The sequence below is a fragment of the Petromyzon marinus genome, chromosome 19 (assembly GCF_048934315.1).
Source record: "Petromyzon marinus isolate PM22_M1 ecotype Great Lakes invasive population chromosome 19, UKy_Petmar_22M1.pri1.0, whole genome shotgun sequence".
NCBI classification, from domain to species: Eukaryota; Metazoa; Chordata; class Hyperoartia; order Petromyzontiformes; family Petromyzontidae; genus Petromyzon; species Petromyzon marinus.
The window spans coordinates 6473020-6490086 of NC_133685.1; the positions used below are offsets into that span (position 1 = coordinate 6473020).

Here is a 17067-nt window from a genome sequence, read left to right on the forward strand (position 1 = left end):
ACTATACATTTTTGTGTATCCATAACACGATAAAAACTAAAACATTGCCCTGCATGCTGCCTTAAGAACGATTAAACAACACAGGTGAATGTGTGCACAATCTTGTCAGGCCCATATACAATGTATGTTTGTGTTCATGCTTGAGTGTGTGCGCCTGTGTGTGTGTGCCCTGGAAGGTCATTTTGGCTCATCGGTTGCATCCTATTTCATCTTCCTGCGCTGGATGTACGGCATAAACATGGTTCTCTTTGGTCTGACCTTTGGCTTGGTTATGGTGCCCGAGGTACGTATAATGGGCTATTGCTGTTATGTACATAATTTAAATTCTTACATATTGTATGCATGTCATTTGCTTTGTGTGTAGTGTGTGTGTTTTATGGAGGCCTAATGCACTGTTATAATATAACTAGCAGACTATATACCTCTTGTCCATATATTTATCTGCACATAAAACAAGGTATTTTTGACTCATCCCATCAGCCACATGGACATCTGAGAGTGTTTTTTTTTCTTTTCCCAGCAGCATTTGTTTAATACAAGCAGTCTCTGGACCAGTTTCAACATTCACCGTCTCATCATGCATACGTGTACGTGCTCTGTTTGGTGCATGTAGGCATTGATGGGCCGACCTTATGGCAGCATGCCACGCAAGGCCGTTCCCCGAAACGACTCTGCAACCGCCATGAACTTTGCCACCCTGTGGAATTTTATGGTATGTGCATTTTGGAGTGTCGTGTGTGTTATGCCCGTGTCTGTGCTGATTAACGGGTGCAGCAAGTGTGAGTGTGTGTGATCTCGTTGGTTTAGTCAATTAGTGGACAATCTCTGAGCTCAGCTGCTGTTGTCGTTCTTAAGGGCACATGGTGCATGTTTAACATGCACATAATTGTGCCACACTATTGTGCCGGTTATTTTATCGGAAGTTTGCGCGGTCACTGTGGAATATTGCTCGGGCTCCGATGGGCGAACGTGTCCCTGTGGGTGCGCGGTCCCATCATCATTTTCTCTCGCCTTGTCCTAGAGTGTGTTTTTTCCTCCACATTTAGAATCAACATGCATTGAGAGTATGTGTCTGCTATAAGTGTCCAGTGGGGCCTTACCTGGTAAAATAAAAATGAGTTTAGTTTTCCCTTTTCCCGTGTCTGGCCCAAGCGCAGTTTTCCTGTTTTGGATCACCATAATTTCACATGCCTTGTGCAGTGAGGCCTGGCTGCAGCTTCTCTCAGATCGGTAGTGGGGGGGGCAGGAATGCTGGATTGTGTGGGCAACCATAACGGTGATTCACCACCCAGGAGAGTGGCCTGGGTTGAGCCAAAATTACACTTGGTGGTGCAGGGGTCTATCTCAGCACCCACGTCGCCCCAGGCCCTGATTAACCTTTGTTTTGTCACGTGTGTACATTTGAAGTCACAATCAACAATTCAGTTTGTCAGACACCACAATTAAAATTAATTAAATCTCACAGTAATATTTGTTTTGTGCGTGCACCTAATGCATTCTGACATTGCAAGCCCGTGTGTTCTGCTTTGCGTGGGGTGTTGTTCTCTGTTCTGGGTGTGTGTCTATGTGTGGTCGCTTGGGATCAATATTTACCAGCGGGGTTGTTGTTGTTAAACACCCGGTGCGTACACTCGCACCAGATGAATCACGGGAGTGTTGTGCGAATATATCTACACTCGGTGTAAATTCATGACCGTGTGTGTAAATCGGTTCCCGTTTCGCAGGGCCTAGCGCAGTACTCGGTGCTGTTCTGCGGTTATTATGACAACCAGCGCCAAGTGGGCTGGCTCAAGTACCGCCTGCCGCTCGCTTACTTCTTAGTGGGGCTCGGCTGCTTCGCCTACAGCTTCATGGTGCTCATTCGCACGTAAGAGGCGCCGAGAAGTCGCCACCACCCCCCCCCCCCCCCCCGGTAATGCGCCGACAACACCCTGGCAATCGCCAGCCCATCAGTGTCAGTGCTCTACACAGAAGAATCCTTTCATTTTGGAGTGAAATAATACGGAATATGTAGCCAACGAATCCATGTAATAATAATACATGTATTAATTTATCATTAGTAATACGCAGTTTTCATGCACTCTTAGAGAGAGGAAGATTTCAAAGGCGTGGGAACCACATACAAGCCGGAAAACAGCCAGAACCGGTGCCAACAATTATTGCCCAAACCCTATGGTCCTACATTGGGATGTTTGACCAACTCCATTAATGTATCATAATTAAATTTTTATTTAAAGCTTTCGTGACTGCAGGGATTCATATTCTTGGTTCTTTCGGTAAAGTCACGTATTGTTTCCCTGCTACGTGACTTTACCGAAAGAACCAAGAATATGTGTCATAGTTAGTTAGTTTTGAGTTAGATTATGTCGGTATAATACCAATTTTAAGTTATACCCTCGGTCACCTGACAGCCAATCAAATCAAGTTGTCACGTGGGCAAATATATAATTTTCAGGAAATCTCCGGATTGTTCAACAGCAAGCAATATTTTGATTTAAAGCTTTCGTGACTGCAGTAATTCATATTCTTCGTTCTTTCGGTAAAGTCACGTTGAAGGGAAACAATAAAATAATATAAAATATATGAAACAATAAAAATTCTCACGACGCTTCGACCATAACACAAACTGTCGTCATCAGGTGTGTCGGTTTGCATAAATTTATTTATTTTTAAACGGTGTATTTATTTATAAAAAACGTTAGCGACACGCGCAGCGATTTGGCAGTTTATTTAGAAGGACTAGTCCATCTATGTTCTGAAAAGAGGAGGGGGACACGAAAAATTGAATGTATGCTGTCTGAAAGCCACTGTAAGCGTGAACAATCAATTAAGACCTGAAATGGTTTATCAAATCTTTCCAATGATTGCTAAGCCAGAATCCATCTTCTCGGTTGAAATTGTCTCTGTGCTTGTATATGTGGATAGCCTCATGAACGAATCTCTCATGGTAGCCAGATGGCTTACAAAGAACCTCTGTCTTGGAAAAGTCAATGTCATGTGAGCCTACTGAATTATAACAATGATCTGCCACGGCCGAGGTGTTGGTCCTACCGTGTTTAAGGTCTGCTTTGTGTTCACGAATGCGGTCCCAGACATGGCGTTTGGTTTCTCCAATGTAACTACTACCACAGAGGCAACTTAGTTTGTAGACACCAGGGTATTGTATGTCCGGAATCACATCTTTTACAGACGGAACCAGATCACGGATTTTATGTAATGTGTTGAAACGGACCTGGATCTTGTGTTTATTCAAGATTTTGGAGATCTTTTTTGTGATCCCCGCAATGTAGGGTAAAGTGATGGTTTTGAAAGGCTCCTCACCTCTGCGGTACAAAATTCTACTCACCTGGTATCGACAATCAAGGGTATTTCCCTGTCCCCAGACGACCTGCTTGTCAGTTTTGATGTAGTTTCCTTATTCACCAAGGTTCCTGTACCTGACACCATCGCAATCATTGAAGACTTGGTTCATCAAGGACTAAACACTGAGGTACCCCCCCCTGGTGAGACACTGTTTAACCAATACATACTTCACTTGGAATGGAACTTTCTACAAACAAACTGAGGGCACCCCAATGGGCTCCCCCCTATCTCCGGTTATAGCTAACATTTTCATGGAGAAATTTGAGACTGACGCCATCCAGACTGCCACTCTGCGCCCAACCTTATGGAAGAGGTACGTGGATGACACTTTTGTCATCTGGCCACATGGCCGGCCTGCTCTAGACCAATTCTTCGCCCACATCAATTCCATACACCCAGCCATCAGATTTACCATGGAAGTCGAAAAAGATGGCAAGCTACCTTTTTTGGATGTCCTAATTAAAAAGAGACCTGATGGTTCAATGAGCCACTCAGTCTACTGGAAAGCTACCCATACGGATGCTTATCTGAAACCGGATTCCCACCACCATCCATCACAGAAGAATTATCTCATCAAGACTCTGTATCATAGAGCCCAATGCATATCCGACCAGGAACACATAGGCAGTGAACTCAAGCACGTACACCAAGCTCTTAAGGCTAATGGTTACTCCGACTATACAATTCGCAAAACTATCACTCAAACCATGAAGGACCCTCTTGAGGAGCCTTTCAAAACCATCACTTTACCCTACATTGCGGGGATCACAAAAAAGATCTCCAAAATCTTGAATAAACACAAGATCCAGGTCCGTTTCAACACATTACATAAAATCCGTGATCTGGTTCCGTCTGTAAAAGATGTGATTCCGGACATACAATACCCTGGTGTCTACAAACTAAGTTGCCTCTGTGGTAGTAGTCACATTGGAGAAACCAAACGCCATGTCTCGGACCGCATTCGTGAACACAATGCAGACCTTAAACACGGTAGGACCAACACCTCGGCCGTGGCAGATCATTGTTATAATTCAGTAGGCGCACATGACATTGACTTTTCCAAGACAGAGGTTCTTTGTAAGCCATCTGGCTACCATGAGAGATTCGTTCATGAGGCTATCCACATATACAAGCACAGAGACAATTTCAACCGAGAAGATGGATTCTGGCTTAGAAATCATTGGAAAGTTTTGATAAACCATTTCAGGTCTTAATTGATTGTTCACGCTTACAGTGGCTTTCAGACAGCATACATTAAATTTTTCGTGTCCCCCCTCCTCTTTTCAGAACATAGATGGACTAGTCCTTCTAAATAAACTGCCAAATCGCTGCGCGTGGCGCTAACGTTTTTTTTTATAAATAAATACACCGTTTAAAAATAAATAAATTTATGCAAACCGACACACCTGATGACGACCGTTTGTGTTATGGTCGAAACGTCGTGAGAATTTTTATTGTTTTATATATATTTTATTATTTTATTGTTTCCCTTCAACGTGACTTTACCGAAAGAACTAAGAATATAGCAAACGATATTTTGACAATTTTGAACGATGTTTCATGGGAAATTATATACAGCATCATCAGGTGTTAACAGAAACTCAGCTCTCCCATGAATGAGCTTCCTGATCCAGGTCCTTAAGTATGTGACGGTTCGTCATAGTAAACTGGGGGTACAAATATCTGCGGGTACAAATATCTACCAAACATTTGCATTGCATGGTGGCCACCCTTGTAGCGATTCCACGTTTGTGCATCTTTACTCACTGTACAGTGCACCATTCTGCAGGTGCATTTCTGCAAACAAAGTGCTGTACAGTAAGTCCTCGTTGAACGGGGTAGATACGTTTCCTGAAAAGTTCCGCATTAAAGGAAAGTGATTTCCCCCCAAAATAATGTAACGATGAAGTTTGGCGAGACACTACGGTGTATGCACACAAAACGATATGGCAGGACAAATAAAGGAGGGTACGCCGCCGTGTTACTGTATCACTCCGCGTACAGTATCGTACTGCTCAGTCACACAGCTCAAGAAAGTAGTTTGTCGTCGACCGCTCAGAAACGGGGTCACAATGGGTGCGTTCCGCGTTTTGACGGGTCATGTTCTGCATTATGAGAAAAGTGTTTCACCGAATGGAAGAGCTACGTTATCGCGAAAACGCGTTACGTGAACACGCATTAAGCGAGGACTCACCGTACGTGCGTCACTGCAGTGTGATTGCATGCAACTGTAATCACAACACACGTGACGTGTAATCGTATGTTCTTAAGTTGATTTGCGTGCGGTTGGGTTGGGTGGCTGTGCTCCTGCCCACGGTGTGTGCCGTGCTTCAGGATGGCGCGCAATGTCCATGAAAGCCAGGGCGGAGAGGGCGACGATAACTTCAACTTCAGCTGGAAGATGTTCACCAGCTGGGACTACCTAATCGGAAACCCGGAGACCGCCGACAGCAAGATTGCGTCCACCACCACAGTGTTTCGGGTACGTAACGATAGCATCCTTGTGGACTGATGCAATTGCTAGAACCTGTGCAACTTAATTTATTCAGACAATGCCCAAGAAGCGCGCGAGCGTGCGCACGCTAGCAGAGCGCGTGGTGGGACTGACACGATCGGTGAATCTTGCCCTTGCATGCCGTCGGCCTACGATGTTGCTCTGCCAGTGGCGACATTGCACCCCCGGATTGCCAGATGGTGGTTTTCTAATGAAATAAATTTCATTGTTAAAAAAATATATTTATTTCGGCCACTTAGGCAGCCCTGGTGATCTCCCTCCTTGTCTTTCTCCCATCCCTTCAAAGTCGCAACCTTGGAGTCTTTTTTGACAATAACCTCTCCTTTGAACACCACGTAAAACAAATCACCAGAACTGCCTTTTTTCACCTCGAAAACATCTCCAGACTTCGCCCATCACTCTCTTTCTCCGCTGCAGAAACCCTCATCCACGCCTTCATCACCTCCATAATCGATTACTGCAACAGCATCCTATACAGCACTTCAACCAAAACATTAAATAAACTCCAGTACATCCAGAACTCTGCTGCTCGTCTGCTCACTCACACCCGCACTGGTGACCACATTACCCCTGTCCTCCGGAACCTCCATTGGCTCCCGGTCCCACAACGAATTAAATTCAAAATCCTCCTCCTCACACATAAAGCCCTTCATAACCAGGCCCCTTCCTACCTCACTGACCTGCTCCACCGCCACAACCCATCCCGTAGCCTTCGCTCATCTGACGCCAACCTCCTGACTCCACCTCTCAGAACCAAGCGTCGAACCTGGGGCGACAGAGCCTTCTCTATAGCTGCCCCCTTGCTTTGGAACTCTCTCCCAAAACAAATCCGTGACTGCACCGACCTTCCAGCGTTCAAATCATTGACTAAAACGCACCTTTTTAAAATTGCTTTTAATGTTTAGCTAAGTTTGATGTGTTTTTAGTGTTTTTACCATTTGATGTTGTTTTTGCTGCTTTTATGATTTTATGTAAAGTGTCTTTGAGTATTCAGAAAAGCGCTCACAAATAAAATGTATTATTATATTAGTATTATTCATTTGTTAAGTTTTACGAATGTGTCTTTTGCATAAACCAACACAAAAAAATGTACGCTCGTAAATATGCCTTCTGTTCTGTACACTTGTAAGAATGGGAACTACCGTAGTTTATCCTAATGAATGGCTCTTTCCGAGATTTCCTCGGCTGCATCATGCGATAGTCTCGGAAAACATAAACGTTTATACTAAATTCAAAACATTTTTTGTTATTTTACCAGGTAAGGCCCACTGAGCTATATACATAGCTCTTTTTCAGAAGCAACCTGACCACAAATGATATCACAAATGAAGTGGCTTATCATGTGGAAATGTATAGCAGTCAAATACTCTAAACACATGTTTCTAAATGTGGATGGAAAACCCGGAGAAAAGTCCACGCGACCACAGGGAGAGAGACACGCAAACTCCAAATATGCAGGAGTCAGGGTCGGGATTGAACTCACGGCCTCCTGTATACCAGGCGAGAAAATTAAGATCTTGCCACCACAGCGCCCTTGGTCAAATTCCTTGGTCAGATTTCCACCGGATGCCCAAGTACCCTTAAACGAGTACCTCGTGCAGAATGTAAACATCAGCACTGGGGTGACAAAGGCGGTCGGATGTGGTGCGGAGGACACTACACCCTCCTGTGCTGTGTTCCAGCATTAACCTGGTGTTCGCAAACAGCACTTGTGCAACAACCTGTGTAGGCCACACTGTCGGTTCTTGTTTTCTATCTTTGCCACGGTGTATAAGTGTTATGCAGATTTGTCTTTGTGCGCATGCAGGAATCGATAGTGGAGGAGCAGGAGAATCGCAAGGAAGAGAATGTCCATCTCCAGCGCTTCCTGAGAGTACTGGCCAACTTCCTCATCGCCTGGTCACTTGCGGGCAGCGGCTACCTGATCTACTACGTCGTCAAGCGAGCACAAACGTTCTCACGCAATGGATGGGACAACTACGGGTGGTGGGAGCGCAATGAAGTGAGCACACATCGGCTCACCGTCATCAGCAGCGTCATTCTAATATTGCACATTCATAACCGTTGTCATCTGTCTGGGTTCGGTTCAGACATTCCTAGTGGTGGAACTGGCGGGGGCAAGTGACGGGAGAAATGCCTCCTCCTTCAGACCCTGAAAAGTTGTATTTTTTTTTATAATTACGAGCAAAATTTCATTAAATGTTTTTATTTTATGTATAATGTAGAGCCCTATGAAAAAAATCTTGAAATGTTGGGGCCACACTCTTGCCTTTGGATATTTCTAGATATGCCTCTGTGCAGTCCGGGAATTTGCATCTGCGCTTAGGTGGCAGGAATTGATTTGTACCAAAGTCCGGTACCAGTATCGTGTTGAACTTTATTGCGGTATATCGCACAGTTTTGATAGTTTGAAAAGTATGCCCGGGTTTAGTCTGCGCAAAAGGTGGCATCTGTACTTTGTAGCCTTATTTTACTTTACAAGAAGAGACACCTCAATAGCCTCTCTTTGGTAGACACAATGGGATTGATGGATCACTTATTAGTTCGTGAACGTGAAGTCGTCACGTGCTTTTCAGCTCTCACCTGGTTAAACAAATGATACTAATAATATAGGGTTTTTTGGGAGTTAGATCGCGGAAATATAAATCTGTCGTTAAACCCGCCACCACCCGACACAGCCAATTAGTAAGGTTTGTCACGTAAACAGAACACTCCGTTACTAGTACAGCACACCGGTGTGTTGGAGAGCAAATCCACAACATTTACAACCTGAGTACGACGTTTCACTACTAATTACAACTAGCTTCATCAGGCGACAGCCAGATTTGTGGAGAAATCCTCTTGTTCCGTTCCTTAAATAGAGGGATAGATGTGATGACGTTATTTGTGAGCCCAACTTACACTAACCTGGCATGTTTAGGATTTTTAGGATTCATTGTAAATTACCAACATTCAGAGAGAATGCAGTGATATTAGAATTATTAGTGATAGTATAATTATAGCATATCAGGGGAATTTAGTTCTGCCACCTTTTATACAGACGAAACCCGGACATATTTCTCAGTCAGCCGAGGCTATCAAACTCTGGCAGGCTACCCTGATTAATACTGCGAGTGTATTAACCATGGAATTTGTGCCATCTATTGTACAGTGGATGATAAAGATTCCGTGACTTGTATTATATGTTGAACTTCTTTTGCATCGTACGTAGCCAACTGTGCGAATCGGAGTTGCGAGGGAAGGATAACAAAATAAACACAAAAAGCAGTTCTAAAGAAATGAGATTTCAATCTTGATAATGATTTAAAAGTGCATAGCTCAAGTGGCTTCCTAATATCGGAAGGAAGAGCTTTCCAGATGTCCGCAGAAGCGCATCTGAAAGCGCGCGATGAGGTGACCGTCTTTGTTTGATGGTTAGCCAACAGCTACTCCAAGCATGACCAGAGTTCGCATGATGGTTTATGCTCCTTGACGAGATCACCAAGGTATTGTAGTCCATTTGTGGCAAGCACTTTGTGTGTAATGAGCGAGACCTCATAAAGTAGTCAGTTGTGTGCTGGCATTATAGTCCGCATTTAAAAAAGATAAACATTTGCCTGAAAATTACTCAATGTGAGATTGCACGTGGCAATCATCGCCCACCACCGACAGACCAATGCCCAATTGTAGGCCGATGCTGAGTCACCTTGTGCCACACAGGGATGGCTGCCACTAGGGGGGTCCCCCTTTGAATCGTTGAGATAAGATGTGACGTCAGGCGCTTTGGGTTTCTTAGGCAATTAAGCAAGTGCCCTGAATATGCAAATGTTATACGTATATATATATTTTTTGTATTACGATGGCTGTTATTCTGGCTTGTTGAGTCGGTGGTGATGTGTACCAATGTTGGGCAGGTGAACGTGGTCATGTCGCTCTTGAGCATGTTTTGCCCGGCGCTCTTTGACATGATCGGGGAGTTGGAAAACTACCACCCCCGTATCGCCCTGCGGTGGCAACTTGCCCGCATCTTCGCTCTTTTCATGGGCAACCTGTACACTTTCATCATCGCCCTCATGGACGAAATCAACAACAAGGTAAGGGCTTGGCACATGGGGTTGCCACCTTTTGCACTATAGAACAAATCCGGATGTATTTCACAGTCAGCCAAGGTCTATCACAACGGTGCAGTCTCCTGCAATACAATTAAATTAAATGCCACCACATTTCTGCACAAATCGGTTCCTGCCATACAAACACAGATTCCCATTTACTGGACTGTCCAAGTCTAACCCAGACAAATGGAAGCCCTCGTGGCCCAGCAACGAACACACACAACAAACAAAGCCTTCATGCGCAGCACTTTGCTGGTTGATATGAATGTGACACGAAAGCAGCTAGGTGAACAATCACCAAAATGTAACGTTTCATGATACAAATGTTACATCTCACAATGCAATGATTATTGCACGATAAGTTCTCCGTAACTTTGTCGCTGTATTTCGCACTTTTTTATCGTCTTGTTTTTGTACTTTTATCTTTAGTTATTTTAAAGTACGTTAACCTAAAATTAGCCTGCCAATAGTCGACTAATCATTGCAATTGTACACTGTAATGCTTATATTGCACACTCTGTCACAAAATTATGACATCATCCCTATGACGTCAAAGCGCTCATTTAATGGGTATCAACTTTTTTTTGAGAACTTTAGTCATCATGCAAGTTCATCATTATTATTTCATAATTATTTTGCCAGGAGATTAAATAGTTTAGAAAAAAATGTATAAGAAACAATAATCATAGTATGAATATTTTGCTAAACGGATGATATGTTTATTGTGGACCTTGGATTGTACAACATAACGTAGTATCGCCAAAAAAACATCGAACTAGGATGGAATTCCGCACAAAAACAAATCCATTGTGGCTGTAATCTCGGGAACGGTGACAGACTACAAACCACTGTTCACAACCGTGAAAAAAAGGAAACTGCCATGATTTGAACACGTGGCACGAAAGGGGGTGTCTATCCAACACATTCTTACAGGGCATGGTAGAAGGGAAAAGAATGAGAGGACACAACCCACTATCAATGAACGACAAATGTGGGAACGTGGACTGACAAGCCAGCTCAACACCTTACATAGATTGCAGGCGACTGGCAAATATGAGAATTGACAGCCGAGGAGGCATCAATGGCACCCCCCGCTCCCCCCCCCCCCCCCCCCCCCAATGACCACTGCAGTACAGGGACAGATGAATGAAGATGACAGATTCCACACGTCCCTGCAGATCTAAATGTGAATGTGGGGCACGTGCAACACACTTCATTACCAGCTCCCTGATGCAACTTCCACGTGTAGTAATTCACCGATTGTGTCTTTCTCCCTCTGCGAGCAGCTGGTGGAGGAAAGCAAGCTTCGAAATTCGACTCAAATGCAATTCATCTTGCACCCATTCTACCCCGTGGTGCTAAACGGCACGCTGGCAGAGAACGCCACGATGCCCCCGCCCATACCCATTGATCCCATGGACATTCCGCGTGGGCCCTGCTGGGAGACCATGGTGGGGCAGGTAAGCTACAAGAGGTCGTGGGTTCGATCCTGACCCCTGAAAACGCGTGCTATATATGTTTAGTTTGCATGCTCTCTCTCTCTCCCCGTGGTCATGTGGATGTTATCTGGGTCCTCAGGTTTTTCCCTCCAAATTCAAAATCAATGTCACGCATTTAGAGTGTTTGGCTGCTATACATTTCCACGTGATGATCAGCCACTTCGTTGAGCTCTCATTTTTGGGCAGGTCGCTTCTGATAAAGAGATATATAAGCTCAGTGGGCCTTGTCTGGTAAAATAAAAAAAATAGTTTATATTTGTTTTGTTAAAGCGGTGTTCTACCGACCCCACATATAGACCTCCATTACCTTTTGGAAAAGTCGGTTGATCACTTCCCACTCGAATTAGCGTTGAGGTGGTGCTCATTTCCTGCTTGCTTACAAGCCTTGAGCCGATGGTGGAAATTCCACATTGCTATGGTAGTGGGTCAGTCTATCCAGAGCACAACCACTGTTGACTTGTACGCAAAGTGGTACTCATTTTTTGAAACTTTGCAAGGATGATTCATTATTAAATTTATAACACACGCAAATTTAATGCAAAAAGGACACTCAGGGGCACAGGAGAATATAAATGAAAGATCGTGAGAAGTGTTCAGATTCTGACAAAAAGTCGACACCGACGCCGTGAGAGAAGAGGAGGGAGTGAACTCCAGACAACCACAGTTGTGACAGAGAACCGACGGTGACCTTGTCCGGTTCCAGAGATGATGGGCTTAACGAGGAGGAGGCCACTTAAGGCAAATCGGAGATTGGAGGCCACTTGAGGCAGATTGGATACAGCAGAAGCTAAATCGGCCGGTTGGCCCAGCATGTTTGTGCTGTGTAACAGACGACGGAAACTTTGTGCAGGATGCATTGTTGAACTGGTGGGCTTAGACAACCCCCAACCAGGATTTGAACTCGCAAGCTTCCAATTGTGAGTCGTTGACTCTGCTGCTGAGTCCACTTGGCTGGTTAGACTTGAATTGTGGAGAGCCTGTGAGATTTAGCAACACACAAAGGGTGTACTAACAGACAGCAAGAAGTTTCAACTCTCATCATGCTTTGCATGTGTAGTGTGGGTTTTACGAGAGTGGAGACAGACGGTAAGAGGCAACACGTTTATTAACAATTGCTACGATACAGCACGTAGCAAACCCTAACACTTGAAGGGGTAACGGCCCCTTTACCCGCTGCCTAAGGAGGCACCGCCTCCGGACTGACGTGCCCTACTACTGGGGTTAAGGTTCTCTGGGTCCTCCGGCTAAGGGTGACCTAGGGGAGGCTATTCTGACCTGACCCAGCCAAGGTACAGGTCCCGACTACTGGGCCGCTCGTTCCTGGCCCTTACAAGGACGTCGGGCCCCGAGGGTTCCAGGGTCGCACCACTGGCCCACTCAGACCCGGCCCTTACAAGGACGGCGGGTCAGGGGAGTCCCAGGGTCCTGGCTAGCTGGGCTTCAGTCTTCAACTGGCTGCCCGAGCCGTCCAGAGGTCCGGCTTTTATACAGCTCCGGAGGCGTGCCCGCTCCTGGCCACGCCTCCCTTCCAGAGAGTTCCAAGGGGGGTCCCGGGGGATCCTAGCACACCCCGCAGCCCCCCCCCCCCCCCCTTGCCCCGGAGCTGGGGAATCTAGCGGCCCCTATCCCGGTCCGCGGAATTGCCCCTGGTGGACCCCGTCTGCAACTGCAGGTAAGTAGCGCGACCCATTAAGCATATATAGCCCTATTTACAGCGCTACACATGCATGTCATGTGATCACCACATTTCAATTGCAATGCTTTCTGCCTTATCTAGATCAAAAGAGCCAAACATGTGGCTTAGTTATTCTTTGGCATATTCCTGTTGTGATGGATTTTCATCACCATTTACAGGGAGTGTTGGATTTGAATAAATACGCCTGCGTGCTAATTGTTTCGTGTTAGCTGTCATTGTTATGCGGCTTCTAATGCTAAGCTTGTGAGCAATTAACCGAAAACGGCTGAATGTGCGGGATGTGTGCAGGAGTTTGTGCGACTCACCGTGTCGGACACCCTGACGACTTACGTCACTATCCTCGTTGGGGATTTTGGCCGTGCCGTCTTTGTCCGCCTCTTCAACCACTGCTGGTGCTGGGACCTGGAGTACGGCTTTGTAAGGGCCGTTGCATCAGCCCGGCACTGCACCTCACCATGCAAAGAGCGTGCAGCTCGCTGCAAGAGAACCCCGCACTGGGGAGTTGCCAACTGTCAGGGTGTGAATTGGACAGTCTGAGAATTGGCCTCTGTTCGGATGCAGGAATTGATTTGTACCGATAGCTAGCACCGGTGTTTTGCTTATATATATTTTTATCACGGTTTACTGCACAGTATTGATAGACCTACCCTGAGTGATAAATATGTCTGGGTTTGGTTTGTGGAAAAGGTGGCAACCGTAATCCGCATTATATCCTGCACCACACTACATCCCAAAGTTCGCCAAGTAAACCAAGAAGGCTTCTGTATCCTCTGAATAACGTCTTCAGTACGTCATAAGCTAACTGCATGTCCTCAGCATGCAGCGCCAACATATGTACTTAGAATTGAGGCGAGGTGCTAACTGCACATCCACATTAAAACGCTTTGCACCCCCAATTTGTTACCCCGCACGCAAATATGAATGTTGGTCATTTCATGGTGCTGGCTAATGTGTGAAGCGATGCAGTACAACCATCACGTGACTCGTCGATAAAATTGTTGCTGTGGAGTACTCTTTCAGTGACTATTTCGATAACAATGTATGACACCACCCACACAACACACACCACACTCGAGCACATCAGGAAATGCAAATACCTTACAGCATACCCACTGCGCACGTATTACAATAACAACAACCACTATTCGTCACCACAGTGCTTGTTCCAGGCTAGGTGCACTTTGAGGCTATGTGAAGTGTCGAAGTCTCACATACTGAAGCTGTTGGAAAGACCCAGGTGTTATGAGTTAACTGACTGAGATGATTGAGATGACTGGCAGATGCACAACCTGTGTTCCTCACTGTGCCACCTAGCTGCGTTTTAGGCACCCGGTACTCCACTCGTTGTGAGTATCGCTCCTCTGCCCTCCATTGTTGTTGGGAGGGCAATTTTCTCAAACAGCCCAGCAGCGTCCTTCATGAGCTTTCTCCACAGTGGCCGATCTTGACACCACTGGTACCAGTCATCGGCAAGCCCAATCAGCTCTATATCTTCCTGTACCACATCAGCCCATCTCTTCTCTTGTACATGCCACGCCCGTTTAGCCCCCTCTCTCCAGCCAAACAAAAGCTGCTTGAGCATTTTGTGGCTAGGCATGCGGCTTACAAGACCCACCCAGCCAATGCAGCCTCAATGATGGAACATTCTCAACATGTTTCAATGATCTGTGAGCTTTTCGCAAAGTTTAGTCTGGTTAATTAATCCAGGATGGATAATAGCCAGGCCAGTCAGATTTATTATTGTTGTTGTTTCGGTTGTTTACACAGGCAATCCTCACTGAGTCTTATACCTCTCTTTCAGAAGGGCCTTGACAGGTTTCAAGCATAGGGTAGAGAATAAATAATTATGACTAAGAAGACCTAGATATTTGTACGGAGCGATATGCCAGGTAGCTTCCACACAGTGGTACGCATATGATGAAAAGATAATGCTGCTCGACTGATTTGAAATAAAACCTCTGCTGCCAAACCAAAGCTGATCATAAGCACACTGCCCAGGAATGGGAACTCCTCCACTCTATCTACAACTGCCCCATCACTCATGGGAAGTTGAGGGGTGGATTGTTTGATGACATAAAATACCCAGGTGGTAGGTGCTTTGCTTTGGTGAGGCTCATGGTAAGGCCCTCTATTATTAGTGGCATACTCGAAGATTCTCAGAAGGGTCTACAACTCCTCCTCAGAGTGAGACAATTACCATAAAATAAGCATACACAATTGGGTTGACTAGAAGTTACCCATCCCTTGACCTTGGACATATTGATCAGCCTTCCATTGTATCTGTACCAGATGGACATTTCTCTGGTACAGCCATTTGAAGCTTCTCAAACTGAATAGTAAAAACAAATATTTTAAATAATGTAAGCGCTAGAGCACATCCCTGTCGCACCCTAACGTGAACAGGGGATGGCTCTGACTGCCGGCTTAGCGCACCGTCGTCGCTAGTCTACTCTACAGCACGTCTGGCAAAAAACATCACCAAGCTGCCACGTGTACAACATTCTCTGGCACATGTCGTGACGGGTACTGCAAGATTCGACCAATACCTTACTGATCTCGTCAAGGAACAATGAACAACACTACCGGCCGTGACTTCGCAAGTCCCGGCACCACACAGTGACAAGAACAGTCACTACATACGTATCAAGATGCAGCATTGAAAGGGGTGGGGGGCTTTTAGATCTGTGTCTGTTACACCACCATCAAGTGACAATGCAACACACACTAAATAACATTTTTATTAATTTATCAGGTAAGCTGCACTGAGTCTGAAAACTCATTTTGGGAGGGCCCTGCATGTGGGCGTTTGATTGTATCTTAAAAGAAGTGCTTTACATGTGGCAGTAAAACGACTACCTGGAGAAAGCCAAACGATAGGTGATGAATCTACTTGAGCCACCAACTGTTGCCTCCGACGCGCTGCTCTGCAGCTGTGCACCACTGTCCTTTACACACATACAACACTGCACTAACGATTGTATAAATGTTTAAATGCTGTATTTGAGCCATTCCCGTAGTCTCAGAGAAGACGGCGTTCAGCTTCAGTATCAAAACCTTGTGTCTGTGTGTGTACTACATTTTCACACATAGCCCTCTTATGGAGAGTTCGACATCAGTGGGAATGTGCTGGGACTCATTTTCAACCAGGGCATGATCTGGTGAGTATCACGCAGCACCCCTGCCTGAAAGCACTCCTGGGGATGGAGAACGTCGTTTTACAAACACGAGTCATAATGGGGGAGCTTTTCGGCCCCAATATTAAATGTATCGATAACAAATTATGAAGAAGCAATTAATACCCAAATGTGTAATGCACTCCAGGGTTTTTATCGGGTTCAAACGTGCAGCAAACCACACGCGCGGGGAGGCGGCCAGGGCTGGCACCAACAATTCCCTAAGCTCTGCGGCCCTACATTGGGATGTTTGGTCGAATCCAATAATGGCCCTTTATACTTGAACAATTCTGCTTCCCATAAATGTACATTTTAACAGCAATTAGTTGACACCGACAAGATGTTGTGCATTTATGCAACAGGGTTGCTTACGTGTATGTATATATGTGTAAACACAAAGATGTCGGGAGCGGTGGTGCAGCGCTTAGCGCGCCGTGCTACGAACCCGGAAACCCGGTTCTGTGCCTCCCCTAGGTCGACTCAGCCTCAAATGAGTACCTGGTGTGGTGTGTAAACATCACCACTGCAGAGATAAAGGCGGCCGGGTGTGCGTTTGGACACCCACCCTTTCATGTGCCATGCCGGCCTTCATAGGTGCTCGCTAACAGCACTTGCCCCAACAGTCTCTTTAGGCTATATGGGGAATCTTTGTCCTTGTCTTTGTTTGCTCTTGCCCTAACAGTCTGTTCAGACTATACGGGGGATCTTTGTCTATATACAAACCTGTGTT

At 45.6% G+C, this 17067-nt stretch overlaps 1 protein-coding gene across 1 annotated transcript in view; it reads left to right on the forward strand.

Moving 5' to 3' along the window:
• Positions 1–17067, forward strand: part of LOC116943737 (transmembrane channel-like protein 1) — a 43604-nt gene that overhangs the window by 13123 nt on the left and 13414 nt on the right. Inside the window, exons 7-15 of the mRNA XM_076068111.1 lie at positions 177–283; positions 614–712; positions 1725–1867; positions 5698–5845; positions 7686–7880; positions 9772–9951; positions 11256–11429; positions 13453–13581; positions 16255–16322. Coding sequence (XP_075924226.1) covers positions 177–283; positions 614–712; positions 1725–1867; positions 5698–5845; positions 7686–7880; positions 9772–9951; positions 11256–11429; positions 13453–13581; positions 16255–16322 — 1243 coding nt within the window. The remainder of the gene's footprint in view (positions 1–176; positions 284–613; positions 713–1724; positions 1868–5697; positions 5846–7685; positions 7881–9771; positions 9952–11255; positions 11430–13452; positions 13582–16254; positions 16323–17067) is intronic.